We start from the raw sequence: 15,159 nt of genomic DNA, 5'->3' as shown, positions 1-15,159 counted from the left end.
CCGGGAATCTATCCCGGGACCTCGTGGTCCAGAGGCAGCAACGCTAGCCACTAGACGACGAGCTGAGGACGGAAAACGACGACGACGACGAGAAAGGGAAAGAGGGATAACATGCTGGTCCGGTGGGGGCAGCTGGCATGGGGAGGCGAGAACTGGAAAGCTAGTAGAGAAAGGAAAAACTTGCATAGGCGAATGAGCTGGGGTAAAATGTCTGTTGTGATCTTCCGTCCTGAGACTGGTTTGGTGCAGCTCTCCATGCTATTCTGTCCTGAGCAAGCTGCTTCATCTCCCACTACCTACTGCAGCCTACATCCTTCTGAATCTGCTTAGTGTATTCATCTCTTGGTATCCCTCTATGATTTTTACCCTCCACGCTGCCCTACAATGCTAAATTTGTGATCCCTTGATGCCTCAGAACATGTCCTACCAACCGATCCATTCTTCTTGTCAAGTTGTGCCACAAACTTCTCCCCAACCCTATTCAATACCTCCTCGTTAGTTACATGATTTACCAATCTAATCTTGAACGTTCTTCTGTAGCACCACATTTCGAAAGCTCCTATTCTCTTCTTGTCGAAATTATTTATTGTCCATGTTTCACTTCCATACATGGCTACACTCCATACAAATACTTTCAGAAGCAACTTCCTGACACTTAAATCTATACTTGATGTTAACAAATTTCTCTTCTTCAGAAACGCTTTCCTTGCCATTGCCAGTCTACATTTTATATCCTCTCTACTTCGACCATCATCAGTTATTTTGCTCCCCAAATAGCAAAACTCCTTTACTACTTTCAGCATCTCATTTCTTAATCTAATCGCCTCAGCATCACCCGACTTAATTCGACTACATTCCATTATCCTCGTTTTGCTTTGGTTGATGTTCATCTTATATCCTCCTTTCAAGACACTGTCCATTCCGTTCAACTGCTCTTCCAAGTCCTTTGCTGTCTCTGACAGAATTACAATGTCATCGGCGAACCTCAAAGTTTTTATTTCTTCTCCATGGATTTTGATACCTACTCCGAATTTTTCTTTTGTTTCCTTCACTACTTGCTCAATATATAGATTGAATAACATTGGGGAGAGGTTACAACCATGTCTCACTCCCTTCCCAACCACTGCTTCCCTTTCATGCCCTTCGACTCTTATGGGAGGAGAAAAAATATGCTGATGATCGTGATCATGACGACGATCGTGATCATGACGACGATCGTGATCATGACGACGATCGTGATCATGACGACGATCGTGATCATGACGACGATCGTGATGATGTAATTGTCGACATGGCCAGTTATGCTGATTGCACATCTTTAAGGCATCAGATCAAAATACCTCATTCGAAAGTAGTTTTGCTGCCTGCCTGCTCCTCTCTGTAGACAGTTTCTAAAAACTCCCTTTCGTACACTCTCTTCCGACTGAACATTCACGAACACTCACCTGTGCTGTTGCTGCTGCTGGATCGCCTGCTGCTTGTTGTTGGCGTTGTTGTTGAGGATGCTGCTGGAGTTGTTGTTGTTGGCGCTGTTGTTGATGTTGTTGTTGTTGGTGTGGTTATTGTTGGTGGTGGAGGTGTGCTGCTGGTTGAGGAGGCGCTTGCGGTGCAGGCGGCCCTGCAGCTCCGAGATGCGGCGGTCCACCGACGCCGCCTCCGCCTGCCGCTGGCTCAGAGCCTCGCGCTGCTGCGAGATGCACAGCCGCTGCTGCTCGTTCAGCTTGTTCCGGTACTGCACAGCGGAACACGCACTCAGTGGGCAGCAGAGCAGGGGTCTAAAGTGGGTGTATTAGGGGCGTCACGGTCACCTGACAGCCGTGTATGAATGGATTATGGGGTTTCAAGGGACCAAACTATAACGATCATACTGGGTACGAAGTGTGTGAGGAAAGTAATGAGACTGACAGCACTGCGAACGATCTGGTAAAGCTGTTTTACTCTACTTGTGATCACTCCTTCCAAATGCTCAGAGTTTCAGCTCCGCACGGTCGTCACGTGAGTTTTGATCACGCCATCACTGAAGCTGTGCTTTTGTTTACGAAAATGGTTCAGAAGAATTTAGAGCAACGTTATGCAATCAAGTTTTGTGTTGAACTTGGGGAATCCGCATGTGTGACCTGTGAAAACTTGGAACAGGTACACGGGAAACATTCCTTATCGAGAGCACAAGTTTTTCGATGGCACACAGCATTTTTGAAAAGCCGGGAACACGTTGAAAATGAACCTCGGCTCGGGGAGACCTTCAGCTTCAAAAAACGACGAAAACATAGAGCGTGTGCGCGTCTCTTGTGAGATCAGGTCGATGTTTAACCATAAGGATGATGGATGACTTGTTAAGCACTTTCGACGTACATCTAATTTTGACCCAAGTGTTGCACACGCGAAAAGTTTGAGCCAAAATGGCGCCAAGAAACCTCACAACTGAGCAGAGGGACAATCGAAGAAACGTGTGCGTCGATCTCTTTGTGAGTACTGCCAATGACGACGAATGGTTCAGCAGTGTGATCACAGGTGACGAATCTTTGATTTTTGAGCACGGTCCCGAGACAAAGAGGCAAAGTGAGCAGTGGTACAGTGAGGCAGCTCCTCGGCCGCCAAAAAGCTCGAATGAGCAAATCAAAGATCAAAACAACGCTGATTTACATTTTTGGTTGCAGCGGAACCGTGGATATAGAACTTGTTCCTCCAGAAAAAATGTCAACCAACTGGTTTACGAAGATTTCGTTGAAAGGCTCATGAGGAAAAAGAGTGAATCGAGTGAGACCAGAAATTGGAGGCAAGCGAATGCTGCACCATGACAACGACCATGTCACCCAGTTACTTCCTTCACGGATTTATTTTTCCGTAGCCCCCTTTTCACCTAATCTGAGTCCTTGTGACTTTTTCCTTTTGCCAAAATTGAAAAATGTTTCAGAGGGACGTCATTTTGGGGCTCTGGAGAACATTCAAAAAATGTGATCGACACGTTAAAAGTACTACCAGTAGAAGCCTTTCAGCGTTGTTACCAAGACTGGGAACAACGACTCCGCCTGTGTATAGCTGCCGAAGGGAACTAATACGAAGAGGACAACATCATTGAGAAAAAATAAAAAATAAAAATTTTGGTGGATAAAAATCTCTTTACTTTTCTCGTGCACCTCGTACATTGGAAACGTACGCAAAAAATCATTCGGTTTTAAACCACAAGGGAGAGGGTGAAGGCTAAAAGAAAACTGTCATACGACACCCAGAAAAGCTGTTAAAATTAATTTGCTGTCGAGACAGGGGACAAAAGATTACAGGAAAGGGTAGAAGCATCCACTGTACGACGCTGACAATTCAGCTATGTGATAGTGTCGTAAACATTTTAAAAATCAAATTAAGATTCAGAGTACAATTCCAACCGAGTACGTTTGTTAGGGGTCAAACCAGCCCTCCGTTATGGGGCAACTTGGTTCGCCGCCAGTAAGTTATTCCTGTGGATGCAAGGCAATGAGTTCGCCATTCGTTAGGCCCGCTGTCTAACGGCAGTGGAGGATAATTTCAATAGAACGTGGGTCACCCTCAGTAGGAACCCCACAACTAGAACAGGGTGGGACAGCTTGTCCAGGACGTAGACAAAAATATGGAAGCACCGGAAACACATTACCACGCCTAATACGGCACAGGAAAAACTTTGGCATTCAAAACAGCTTATAGTCGTCCCACAATGGAGGAATACGAGTCTCGTGTCCTTTTCAAGGGAATCGTGTCCTATTCTTCCTGCAAAATAGTGGTAACGATGATGGAGGTGGGTAGCGATCACGTAACCACCTCTCGAAAGCAGACCACAAACGCTCAGTAATATTGAGGTCTGATGACTGGTGGACAGAGGAGACATGACAGTTCATTCTCGTGCTCACAGAACCAGTCTTGGACGAGGAGTAGATTTGTGTCTAACGTTCCGTCAACAATGAGGTCATTAGAAACGGAGCAAAGGCTCGGATTAGGGGAAGAATGGGAAGGAAATCGGCCGTGAAAATTATCCCGGCGTTTGCCTGAAGTGATTTAGGGAAATCACGGAAAAGCTGAATGAGGATGGCTGGGCGCGGATCTGAACCGTCGTCCTCCCGAGTGCGCGGTCTTGGACGACTCTAGCTCGGAACTCGGGACCGAGCTCGAGTCTCGGTCCGGCACACAGTTTTAATCTGCCAGGAAGTTTCATATCAGCACAGACTCCGCTGCAGAGTGAAAATCTCATTCTGGAAACATCCTCCCAGGCTGTGGCTAAGCCATGTCTCCGCAATATCCTTTGTTCCAGGAGTGCTAGTTCTGCATGGTTCACAGGAAAGCTTCTGTCAAGTTGGAAGGTAGGAGACGAAGTACTGGAGGAATTGCAGCTGTCGGGACGGGTCGTGCTTTGATACCTCAGATGGCAGAGCAGTTGTCCGCGAAAGGTAAAGGTCCCGACTTCGAGTCTCGGTACGACACAAAGTTTAAATCTGCCAGGAAGTTTCATATCAGCGCACACTCCGCTGCAGAGTGAAAATCTCATTCTGGGACTACCTTTGTCAACGTGGGCGGTGTAGCATTGGCGCACAGCGTCACCAGTGGGGAACCAGCAGTATACCATGGTATGGACCTGATCTGCCAAAATGATCACGTAATCCTTGGCAGCAGTGCGACACCAGAGTAACCACGGCTCTCTTTGAATGCCACCATATGGCTGCCCATGTCATCACACTGCACCCCCGGCATGTTTCCTCTTGAGATGTAAGCTCGGCCACAAGTTGGAAACAGTGTGCAACAAGAGTCACCCCACCAGACGACTTTCTTCTATTGCTCCACAGTTTAGGTTTTTATGCCTTCCGTGCCACGTTTTCCTGTTACATGTATTTGCATAATTGATGTTTGGAATTCCAGACTGCCCTCAAATTCCCTACCTGTGGATCTCCCTTCGCGTTGTCTTGGTGCTGATAGGGTCTGCGAGTGCGACATTCAGTTCTGCAGCGATTGTTGCAGTTGCCGTCCCGTTATTTTTCTTTAGTCTTGTTCAACGAGCTTATGTCACGATCACTCAACACAAACTTTCGTCCGCGTTATGGCTTGGCGGATGATGATGATCTTTTTTTTTCATTTTTTTGTATTCACTGTAATTCTCCGATGCGGTGCCTCTTGAAACGGCAAATACTTCGGCTCCCGTGGCTACGGAAGCACCCACCGTGCGAGCAGCAAGTTTTTCCACGTTCGAATTTGGTCAGCTACTTCATAATAAACTCCTACTACAAAGAGCACTGTTCTAACCACGGCTGACACTTGCAAATGTACTGAGGGCAGTGCACAGATCCCGTCCGTGGTCAAATACCACGCCGCCACCTGCAGGCTTCGCTAGCAACCGTATTTATGACCATCGAAACAATTCAGAGGAGGGGCTGCTAGATTTGTAGGTTCGAACAAAACGAAAGTGTTACGGAGATGCTTCGGGAACTCAAGTGGGAATCCCAGGAGGGAAGGTAGTGTTCATTTCTGGAAACACTATTGAGCTGCCAACATACATCGCGCGTAAGGACCACGTGGATAAGATATGAGAAATTAGGGCTCATACGGAGGTGTACAGACTGTCATTTTTCCCTGGTTCTATTTGTGAGTGGAACAGGAGGGGAAATGACAAGTAATGGTACAGAGTACCCTCCTCCACGCACCTACCGTTGGCTTGCGGAGTATTTACGCAGATGAAAATGTTATGACGTACGTATGCAGACTGAGGACACGACGAAAATTTGTATCAAGGTTGGGATTCGAACTGGTGTCTTTTGCTCACTAGGCAGACGTGCCAATCACTACACCACGCCTCTCTGCTCAATCCAAATTCCTATTCACGCCTTGGTCCACATGGTTCCCGCAAAACTAACAGCATAAGTAGGAATTTGGATGGGGGAGGGAGACGTGCTAGGGTAATACTTGCAGTTGTCCAAAGTCACTGTGCCAGGGTGGGGTACTGGTTAGGACACCTGCCTAGTCAGAAGGGGAAGTGAGTTCGATTCCCGGCCTTGGTACAAATTTTCATTCGTCGGTTCAGTCTGCGTATACACATCATGGATGTTTGAGACTTGGAAAGGTCTCGGGACCCATATAGTTTCATTATGTTATTGTCCAACCCCTGTATCTGTGAGTCAGACTGGTGCGATCAATACGGAAGTGCCACTCCGACAGGATATGGGCGACCGTCCAGGGAAACGTTTTTACAAAATATTTTGAGAACAGAATACATTCTTAAAATGTAACTGGTCTTTAACATTAGAAGGACCGTACAGGTCAAGCTGGCCACTGAGTGTTGTTTAATACTTAATAAACACAGTACGTTTTAATTTAAGGGGCTTGTGTTTCGTGACTTAGTATGCTTTGGCTGTTTACAATTTCTATAGAATACAAACATTTGTTACAGAAGCTGAACTAATTATAAAAGTTTTTACCTTAAGGGCAGCAGCTGATCATTTTGATCACTGCAATATTTTTTAGGTTTCATGCCCCTAAAAAGTGCAATAATGGATTTTTACAGCCGCTTAGCTCATTTTATTTCAGTGTTGTGATCTCGTTCCATCTTTTTCTTTACATTTTTAGTGGTGCAGTGGACATACTTTGGTTGCTGTGCTCTGTTAACGTGGTGGTGTGCTGTGAGGAAGTTTAGTGCCCCTTATTATTACGGTGCATCAGTGTTTTCATTCAGGTGAGCTGCTACAATTCCATAAAATTTGGAACTAATATTCTGGACCAGACGAGACATCTGGTCGTCTGCACACTGTCAAGCATGGCTGCCACAGATGGCCTTTGTACGCATCTTTCAACATGCTAGACCCTGCCGGAAACAGCGCACGGATAATTTAGAGAGAGACTACTGGAGAAAATGTTATCTGGCGAATGTTTCTTTCCAGATTACCAGAAGAACTCTTTTGTCTGTATGTATAATAAAGGAAAAGCCCTGTTCATACAATCACTGCGACCACTGTAATACATAAGGTACCAGTGCGGAAAACTTACCAAACAAGAGCACGCAGAAACTCAAACAAAACAAAGTATGCAAGTGCGGTGCAAGAAATTCATATGTCGTCCGTGTGTGGGAAGTGTTTAGTACGCTTGTGCAAAGTGTTTTGATAAGGATGGTGACTGACTGGATGGTTGGTTGGTTGGGGGTATAAAGGGACCAAACTACAGGGTTTTCCTGGCGCAAGGAAGGCTCAAGGTACAAAAACACCCCACCTAAAAAGAAAACGAATGGAAGGAACAAAAAACGGGGAAAACATACACCACAAGGAAAAGAAGGTATTAAAACCATAGAGCATATAGTCTGCGATGGCTGATCACAATAATACAAGAGGACGAGCCAACCACTCTGCAACACATTAAAATATCTACCCCAAAAAGACAAGGTGAACACATGTAGGGCAAAGACGACCACCAAGACAAACAAATGCCAAGAAAGTGCGACAGAGTAAAATGGAGGGAGGGTGGCTACCTCAGAGAGAAGGCTAAATACCCACCCTTGGATGGTACGATAAAAAAAACCCTCACGAGTAAAATGCAAAACTAAATCTGCTGTTGAGGCACTGTCGCCCAACACCGAAGGTAGGGTGCTGGGGTTAAAAGTCCGCCGCAGAGCAGCGGAAAGTGGGCAGTCCAGCAGCATGTGGACGGCAGTCATATGTGGGTCCTCGCGACATAGGAGGTAGCCATGTGTTAGCCACGTATGGCCAATGCAGAGCCGGCAGAGAACCACATTGTGCCTGCGAGAGGACAGCGTGGAGGTCTTCCACACATTCGTAGTCTTCGTAAGGGCATGCAGTTTGGTGTGCGTACTGAGATCATGCCGCTCCGTCTCCCAAAGCTGAGAAACCTCGCGGTGTAATGATGATCGCAGGTCAGTTACAGGGATACCGATCTCCAGAAGTGGTTTCCGTGTAGCCTGTTTGGCCACCCTGTTGGCAAGTTCATTTCCTAGGATTCCGACGTGGTCTAGGGTCCATACAAACCCCACGGAACGGCTGGACCGTTCCAGGGCATAGATGGACTCCTGGATGGTCGCTACCAGAGGGTGGCGAGGGTAGCACTGGTCGATAGCTTGTGGGCTGCTCAAGAAGTCAATACAGAGATGAAACGACTCGCAAAGGGCATGAGCGGATGCGCGCAAGAGCACGAGAAATGGCAACCAGCTCTGCAGTGAAAACACTGCAGCCATCTGGCAAGGAATGCCTATTCAATACGTCCTCCATGAAAATACGCGAAGCCAACGTGACCGTCAGCCGTCGAGCCATCCGTGTAAACCACTTCATATTCCTGGTGCATGTCAAGAATCGAGAGGAAGTGACAGCAGAGAGCTGCGGGGTTAACTGAGTCCTTAGGAAGCGAAGCAAAGCATCGGTCTAGGTGTACACCATGGAGATGTACGTGAATGGACCTCGAGTATAGGTGGTAAAGGCAAAGACTCCACCTCAGACAGAAGAGATCGGACGCGAATCACAATCATAAGACCTGACCTGGGCCTCTGATGCAGGAGATGAACCGCCGTGGATGGGAAAAGGAGACAGTAATTCGCATGCTCAGGAGAACTACGAATGTCTGCAACGTAACTGGCGAGCAGTTGTGCACGCCTAACCTTCAATGGAGGAACTCCGGCCTCCACCAGGACGCCGGTCAACGGACTCGTCCTAATAGCTCCTGGCGCCAGTCTAACGCCACAATGGGGCACTGGGTCGAGCAAACGCAAAGCTGAGGGAGCCGCTGAACCAAAAACCAGACTCCCATAGTCAAGGCGGGATTGAACAAGGGCTCTGTAGAGCTGCAGCAGCGTAGAGCGATCTGCAACTCCAGTTAGTGTTGCTCAGGCAGCGGAGGGCACTGAGATGCTGTCAGTACTTCCGCTTCAGCTGACTAAGATGAGGAAGCCATGTCAGTAGGGCGTCTAAACCTAGTCCTAAGAATCGATACGTCTCCATTATAGTGAGTGGATCGTCAGTAAGGTAAAGTTCCGGCTCCAGATGAACGGTACAATGCTGAAACAAGTGTATGACACACGACTTCGCGACTGGAAACGGGAAGCCGTGGGCTTAGAGCCTATGACTGTACGTTGTGGATGGCTCCCTGTAGGCGCCGCTCGGCAACACAAGTACCAGCAAGAGTAGTAGAAATGCAGAAGTAGTCTGCATACAGAGAAGGTGAGACCGACGGCACGACAGCTGCTACTAGACCGTTAATGGCCACTAAAAATAGACACACACTCCGTACGGAGCCCCGCGAGACCCCATTCTCCTGGATATTGGGAGAACTAAGGGAGGCACCAACTTGGACACCCTAAGTACGGAGCGATAGGAAATTTTGGATAAAAATCGGGAGCAGGCCTGGGAGATCCCACTCATATAATGTGGCAAGGACAAGATGTCGCCAGGTCGTGTCATAAGCTTTTTTCATAAATAAAAAAAGACGGCAACGAGGTGTTGGTTTCTCGAAAAGGCTGTTTGGATGGCAGACTCGAGGAAAACTAGATTATCAATGGTAGAGCGACCCTGGCGGAAACCGCCCTGGGATGGAGCTAGTAGGCCACGTAACTCCAGGACCCAACACAGCCGCAGACTTACCATATATTCTAACAGCTTACAAAGAACGTTGGTGAGGCTGATAGGCCGATAGCTATCCACCTGACACATTATTATAGTTGCTACAGCTCTTGTAATATCTCCCACAGCTGTGAAGGGCAGGGGTCCACATTGCCAGGAACCACGCTTCCTCGAGGGCAATGCAGACAGCAGGTGCAAAGCTTAACAGTTACTATAGCTCAGCCAGGTGGTGGAAAAACCGCCACAATTCCACTGGAGGGTGACGTTATCATGAGGCCGGGAAGATATGAAACACTCAATGAGGAAGTCTACACCTCAGGGTCACCTGCTGCCACCGAATGAGTATTTGTATCCATTCCTATTGGAGGTGAGGCATCAGGGAGATCCACGTCGTCGCAGGATGCTGAGATCTCCACCTCATCTGCAGGTGCGGAGTTGGTAGGGAGTGGTGGTGTTGGCGCCACCAAAGGGTCCCTTTTCTTACCAGACTTCTTTGTTTGCTTTCCCTCTCGCTTCTCTTTAGGGGCTTGCTGGGAGGACTTCTCTGAAGTAGCTTCAGGCACAGAGGAAGACCGTAAAGCTCTTCATCCAGCAGCTTTTGGCTCCTTGAGCCAACGGTGAGTGTCTGCTGTGGCACTAGTGGAGACTTTGGGAGAGAGGGTCCCAAGGGACCCCTTCCACATGAGAGGAGCCAGAGGAGGCTGTTGCTTCTATGGGAGGGTACCAATATCCCCTGCATTTGTGAGGCCTTGTTCCCAAAGTAGGTACTTTGGGAGCAACAGAAGGAGATTTTCCTCCTACCACCAAGGGGGCAAATGTATTCTGGAGGCCCAGAGGACCCACTGATCGTGGCACAGAGTGTGGTACGACTGGTACTTGTAATGGCGATGGAAATGTACCTGCAGCGTATGTGGACGTCAAGCGAATGGGGTGTAATCGTTCAAATTTATGTTTAGCCTCTTGGTAATTCAACCGGTCCAGGGTCTTGTACTCCATGATTTTTCCGCTCCTTTTGGAGTGCTGTGCAGTCTGGTGAGCAGGGGGAGTGCTGCTCTCCTCAGTTGATACAAGTGGGAGGAGGCACACAGCGAGCATCTGGATGCAGTGGACGTCTGCAGTCTCGACATGTGCAGCGGCAAGACATGTGCCCGTATTTCTAGCACTTAAAGCACCGCATATGGGGAGGGACGTACGGTTTAACGTCACAGCAGTAAACTATCACCTTTTCACGCAATGAATCACCCTCGAAGGCCAAGATGAAGGCACCAGTAGCAACCCTGTTGCCTTTGGGTCCCCTGTAAACGTCCTGGATGAAATGAACACCCTGCCGTTCTAGACTGGCGCGGAGGTCATCAGACTGCTAGAGGAGGTCGCGATGGAAAACAATCCACTGGACCATGCTGAGTCTTTTATGGGGAGTGATGGAAACAGGAATATCACCCAGCTGGTCACAAGCGCGTAATACACGGGATTGGGCTGGGAATGCTATCGAGACTGCACCGCTTCTCATCTTGGACAGCGCTGTCACTTCCCCAAACTTATCCTCAAGATGTTCAACAAAAAACTGACGCTTCGTAGGTAGAAAGGAGTTCCCGTCCATTCTGCTACAGACTAAGTACCGAGACGAATATGGCTCTCTTCTTTTTGTAGCCCTGCGTTCCTCCAATGGTGTAGCGAGGGAGGGAAACGATTTAGGGTCATATCTGTCGGCATTGTACGCGATCTTGCTCTTCTTAGAGACTGCGGGCACCGTATGGTCACCAGCAGGAGATGACTTAGTCCGCTTCATTGCGTGTCATCCGCCCTAACGCCACCCACTCCAATCAGGGGCTCTTCCCACGGGCGCCACTCAGCCACAACAAAGGCCACCTGGCATGATGGCCGTTGCCAGGAGTCCTGATGCTCCAGGAAGACAGGCTTGGCATACGTGGGGAGTTAACAGCTCAGGCATCAGCGGTGCGATCCCTGTGTTGGCAGGGGGCTACCACCAAATGGGTACATGACGGCCCCACCAGAACGGAATGGCTACAATGCTGGATATTGGACGCAGAGAAATCCAATACTGTCATGGGGGCGAAAGAGGACAGGAGACAACGGAAGACGACATACCCTGGAAAGTGTCCTCGCCCAAATAGTTGAATTACACGTGGAGACGCAAAGCCAAGAACAGAAGTTCAGGAGTTCGAATCTACGGACACTATGGATAGCTCATGCACCACGTAAGGCGTCCTTCCCCATATGGCCCGCACTTCTGTAGAATTTGGAAATCGGCAGGTCAAACCATAAAATGAGACCTGAACTTACAGGGCAGAAAAGTGTGAGGCTCCTTTTAGTCGCCTTTTACGACAGGCAGGCATACCTCGGGCCTATTCTTATCCCCGAACCCGCAGGAGGCGGCTCAGATTGCAAACACGTCGTAGAGAAAGCCAATGTTATTTTTTCGTAATTGCGACAGCAGTTTATGAAAATTTTTCTTTGCATTTCCTAATCAATATATGTTTATGGCCTAATTGGATCTATAATTGAGAACAAGTCACAGATCCAAAAAACGGTATTCCATAATTACGTGTGTATTTGTAAGTTAAGTGATATAGTTTAGTTTCTGTGTTCCTTACTCCGATTCTTTTTTCTTTAGTTAATTATAGTTGATATACAAAAAAAATAAGCATTACATTCATAGAGTGAGCGAAATACACTAGCGACATATAAAGACATTGGACTGAATTTATTTAAGTTGAACTGAAAAAAAGAAATGTAAATCTCGACGGTCAAAGTGACCGGTAGCTGTCCTTCCAGGTAGTTCGCTTACGCTGGTCATCTTAGTGTTACGCAGTTTGAGTTGTTTCCGCTATCACTTCCTAATGGCTAAGTATGTCGTACGATCGACATTGCGGGTGCCTTTGATAATCTCTGGTGACGCGCAATGTTCAAGAGGCTGCTCAGACAACTGGAGGTATCCGAAACACAACAGTTTACTAGACTACTGTAAGAGCAGAGTGGTCGAATGGCAGATGGAAGGCCGAAAAGCAATCAAACGAATTACAAAAAGGTGCCCCGAAGGGTCGATCTGTGGCTCCATCTTGTGTGACATTATTGAACCCCTCCTGCAACAACTGGAGGTGACAATAGCGACAGAGAGAGTTGTCGCTTACGCAGACGACCTTTTGGTCGTAGTGTCTGCTACCAATAGGTCCCAGCTAGAAAAAATAGCAAATGGAACACTCGAAACAGCAACACAATGTTGTCACAACAACAAACTCAAGATAGCCGATAATAAGGCAACATACTTTACTGAAAGGGTCTCTCCAGAGAAACCCTCGCGTTAAAAAATGAGCAGTCACCACACGCTGTCTTGGATTACACATCGACGGAAAGCGAAATTTCCATGAACACATGTGCATTGTCACGAACAAAAGTGCACAAACTGGCAAGACTAATTTCAGAACAACTTAAACTCCCCTTGTCAGTTAAACGGACACACTAGTGTGCTCTCTTCTAATCGGTACTTAACTTCACCGCCAGCACATGGGCTCAAAAGTTCAGCCTATCAACAAAACGGGATCCTCGTCAGACGAGGACAAAGGAGCGGCTAAACACTGCCGGTGGCTTTCGGCGCCACCTCACCTCAGTGGAATCACACTGTGTGATGCTCGGAATCTATCCAATAATTATGATAAGATGTAAAGCGGCTATGTAGTGGGGAGGCACGACCAGGTTCGATACATCACTAGAGTACCAACTGGCACTAAACAGTTAAAAAATTGGAGGATTGATACTTGGCAAGATGAGTGGCAAACAACTTATAAGAAATGATAGTTAAATCAAGAACCCACGCTGTCGACAGGCGTTGATATACATCAACGGGGAAAGTTGAAAATGTGTGCTCCGACCGGGACTCGAACCCGGGATCTCCTGCTTACATGGCAGACGATCTATCCATATGAGCCACCGAAGGCACAGAGGATAGCGCGACCGCACAGATTTATCCCTTTCACGCTCCCCGTGAGACCCACACTCCTAACTTAATGTCCACACACTACGTTCGTAGTGCCCCTACCCAATGCACGCATTACCCGCGGCAGACAACCTTATCGAGCCCCGGCAATACGTGTGCATCCGCACAGAAGGAGGTCAGTGGCCGGTTAGTCTTAACTATATGAAGACGGTATCTGTTCTTTCGGACATGTCCGAAGGGAGAGACAAATTCAAACATATCGATGCCAGCCGCTGTATGATACTCTTCTCAACAGACACGGCCCTTATCCCATGCACTGAAGCCACGTGAGTCTGAGGCAGACCCCAACATTTACAAAATGGGGAAGAGGGTTCCCCAACACATCGTCTTTTCTGCAGACGATATACCAACATCAGATACACAATACACTTAAAACTCAAGACACCATACACGCAATGCTCAGAGACGAAGACCAGTGGACCATGTTAAGCACGCTCACTGACGATATATCCAAAGCGACCTATAGAGATTATGTCCGAGCCAGACAACGAGCCTATATGCAAAGACAGGAAGGAATGTACAGGTTGGAAAACAGCACTGTTTCCAACATGGAATCAGGTGGTGACACTGATCCCGATATGACCGTAAACTAAAATGAGCTCTAACATGGAAATTAAGCGTTTCCGGACACATGTCCACATAACATCTTTTCTTTATTTGTGTGTGAGGAATGTTTCCTGAAAGTTTGGCCGTACCTTTTTGTAACACCCTGTATAGTTCCGCGTAGTCAGCGCGTACACAACTTTCCCACTACAGCGCGCCCCGCTAAGCACAACAGCGCAGGCACAGCGCTCGTCCGTCTCCGCTCTACGAGATGGCGCTGTCTTAGAGACGGACCAAATTCTGCTTCCGCCGATCCGCGTATTAATATGTAACGCAGCCAATGAGATTAGTGCTAACGTAGAACCTTTTCTCCTCGAGGATCACACTCGCGCAGTGATACCAGAACGCTCGAGGTATTATAACGAGCGTACAGACCTCCGATTAGTCAGTCTGCATTAGTCTGTAGTCAAGTTTCAGTCTGCGCCTAATAAGATTATCATATTCCTGTACATAGCCATGAAGAGAAATGTATAGATACTTTGTCAAGTATCAGAGATAGGTGAGAATAAGATTAACGCACCAAGACCAAAGGAACTTCAGATTGTCAATTGTAATTAGGATCCAGAACCAAGTTAAGGAATTTTTATGCTTGTTGTTATTTTAATAAATGTGTGTGAAAATTAATCAAGTTCTGTTTAAAGTTGGTCACCGTCAATCTGCTACTCTAAGCGTGCAAGTGGCATTTCTATCGTCTGACCTAACGGCAGAAGATAAACACACCACGAGACATATTGCTGACACTCGCCTCCTTCGTTAGAGCGACAAGTCAAATAATCTGGTGGTGTGTGTACCGAAGGTCTTATAGTACGCACACCACATTTATTTTTGAAAAATTTTCCGAATTTATAATATGTCTTAAGGTTATAATAAGTCATAACATCTCTGTCTTCATAAATTCCTATGTTCCATTCATAAATCGCTAATTTTAAGATTTTAGTTTCGTAATTACTTTTAAGTATTTACAGCTGCAATATT

The 15,159-nt window shown here is 47.3% G+C and overlaps 1 protein-coding gene across 3 annotated transcripts in view; it reads right to left on the bottom strand.

Moving 5' to 3' along the window:
- The window catches only part of LOC124716947 (apoptosis-stimulating of p53 protein 2-like), a 137,970-nt gene that overhangs the window by 89,443 nt on the left and 33,368 nt on the right, over positions 1-15,159 (bottom strand). For all 3 annotated transcript variants that reach the window (XM_047243535.1, XM_047243536.1, XM_047243537.1), the window contains exon 4: positions 1,446-1,732. In XM_047243535.1, coding sequence (XP_047099491.1) covers positions 1,446-1,732 — 287 coding nt within the window. The remainder of the gene's footprint in view (positions 1-1,445; positions 1,733-15,159) is intronic.

The sequence above is a fragment of the Schistocerca piceifrons genome, chromosome 9, assembly GCF_021461385.2.
Source record: "Schistocerca piceifrons isolate TAMUIC-IGC-003096 chromosome 9, iqSchPice1.1, whole genome shotgun sequence".
In the NCBI taxonomy this organism is placed as follows: Eukaryota; Metazoa; Arthropoda; class Insecta; order Orthoptera; family Acrididae; genus Schistocerca; species Schistocerca piceifrons.
Note: the sequence above shows the minus strand (reverse complement) of the source record. Positions and strands in the feature narration are given on the sequence as shown.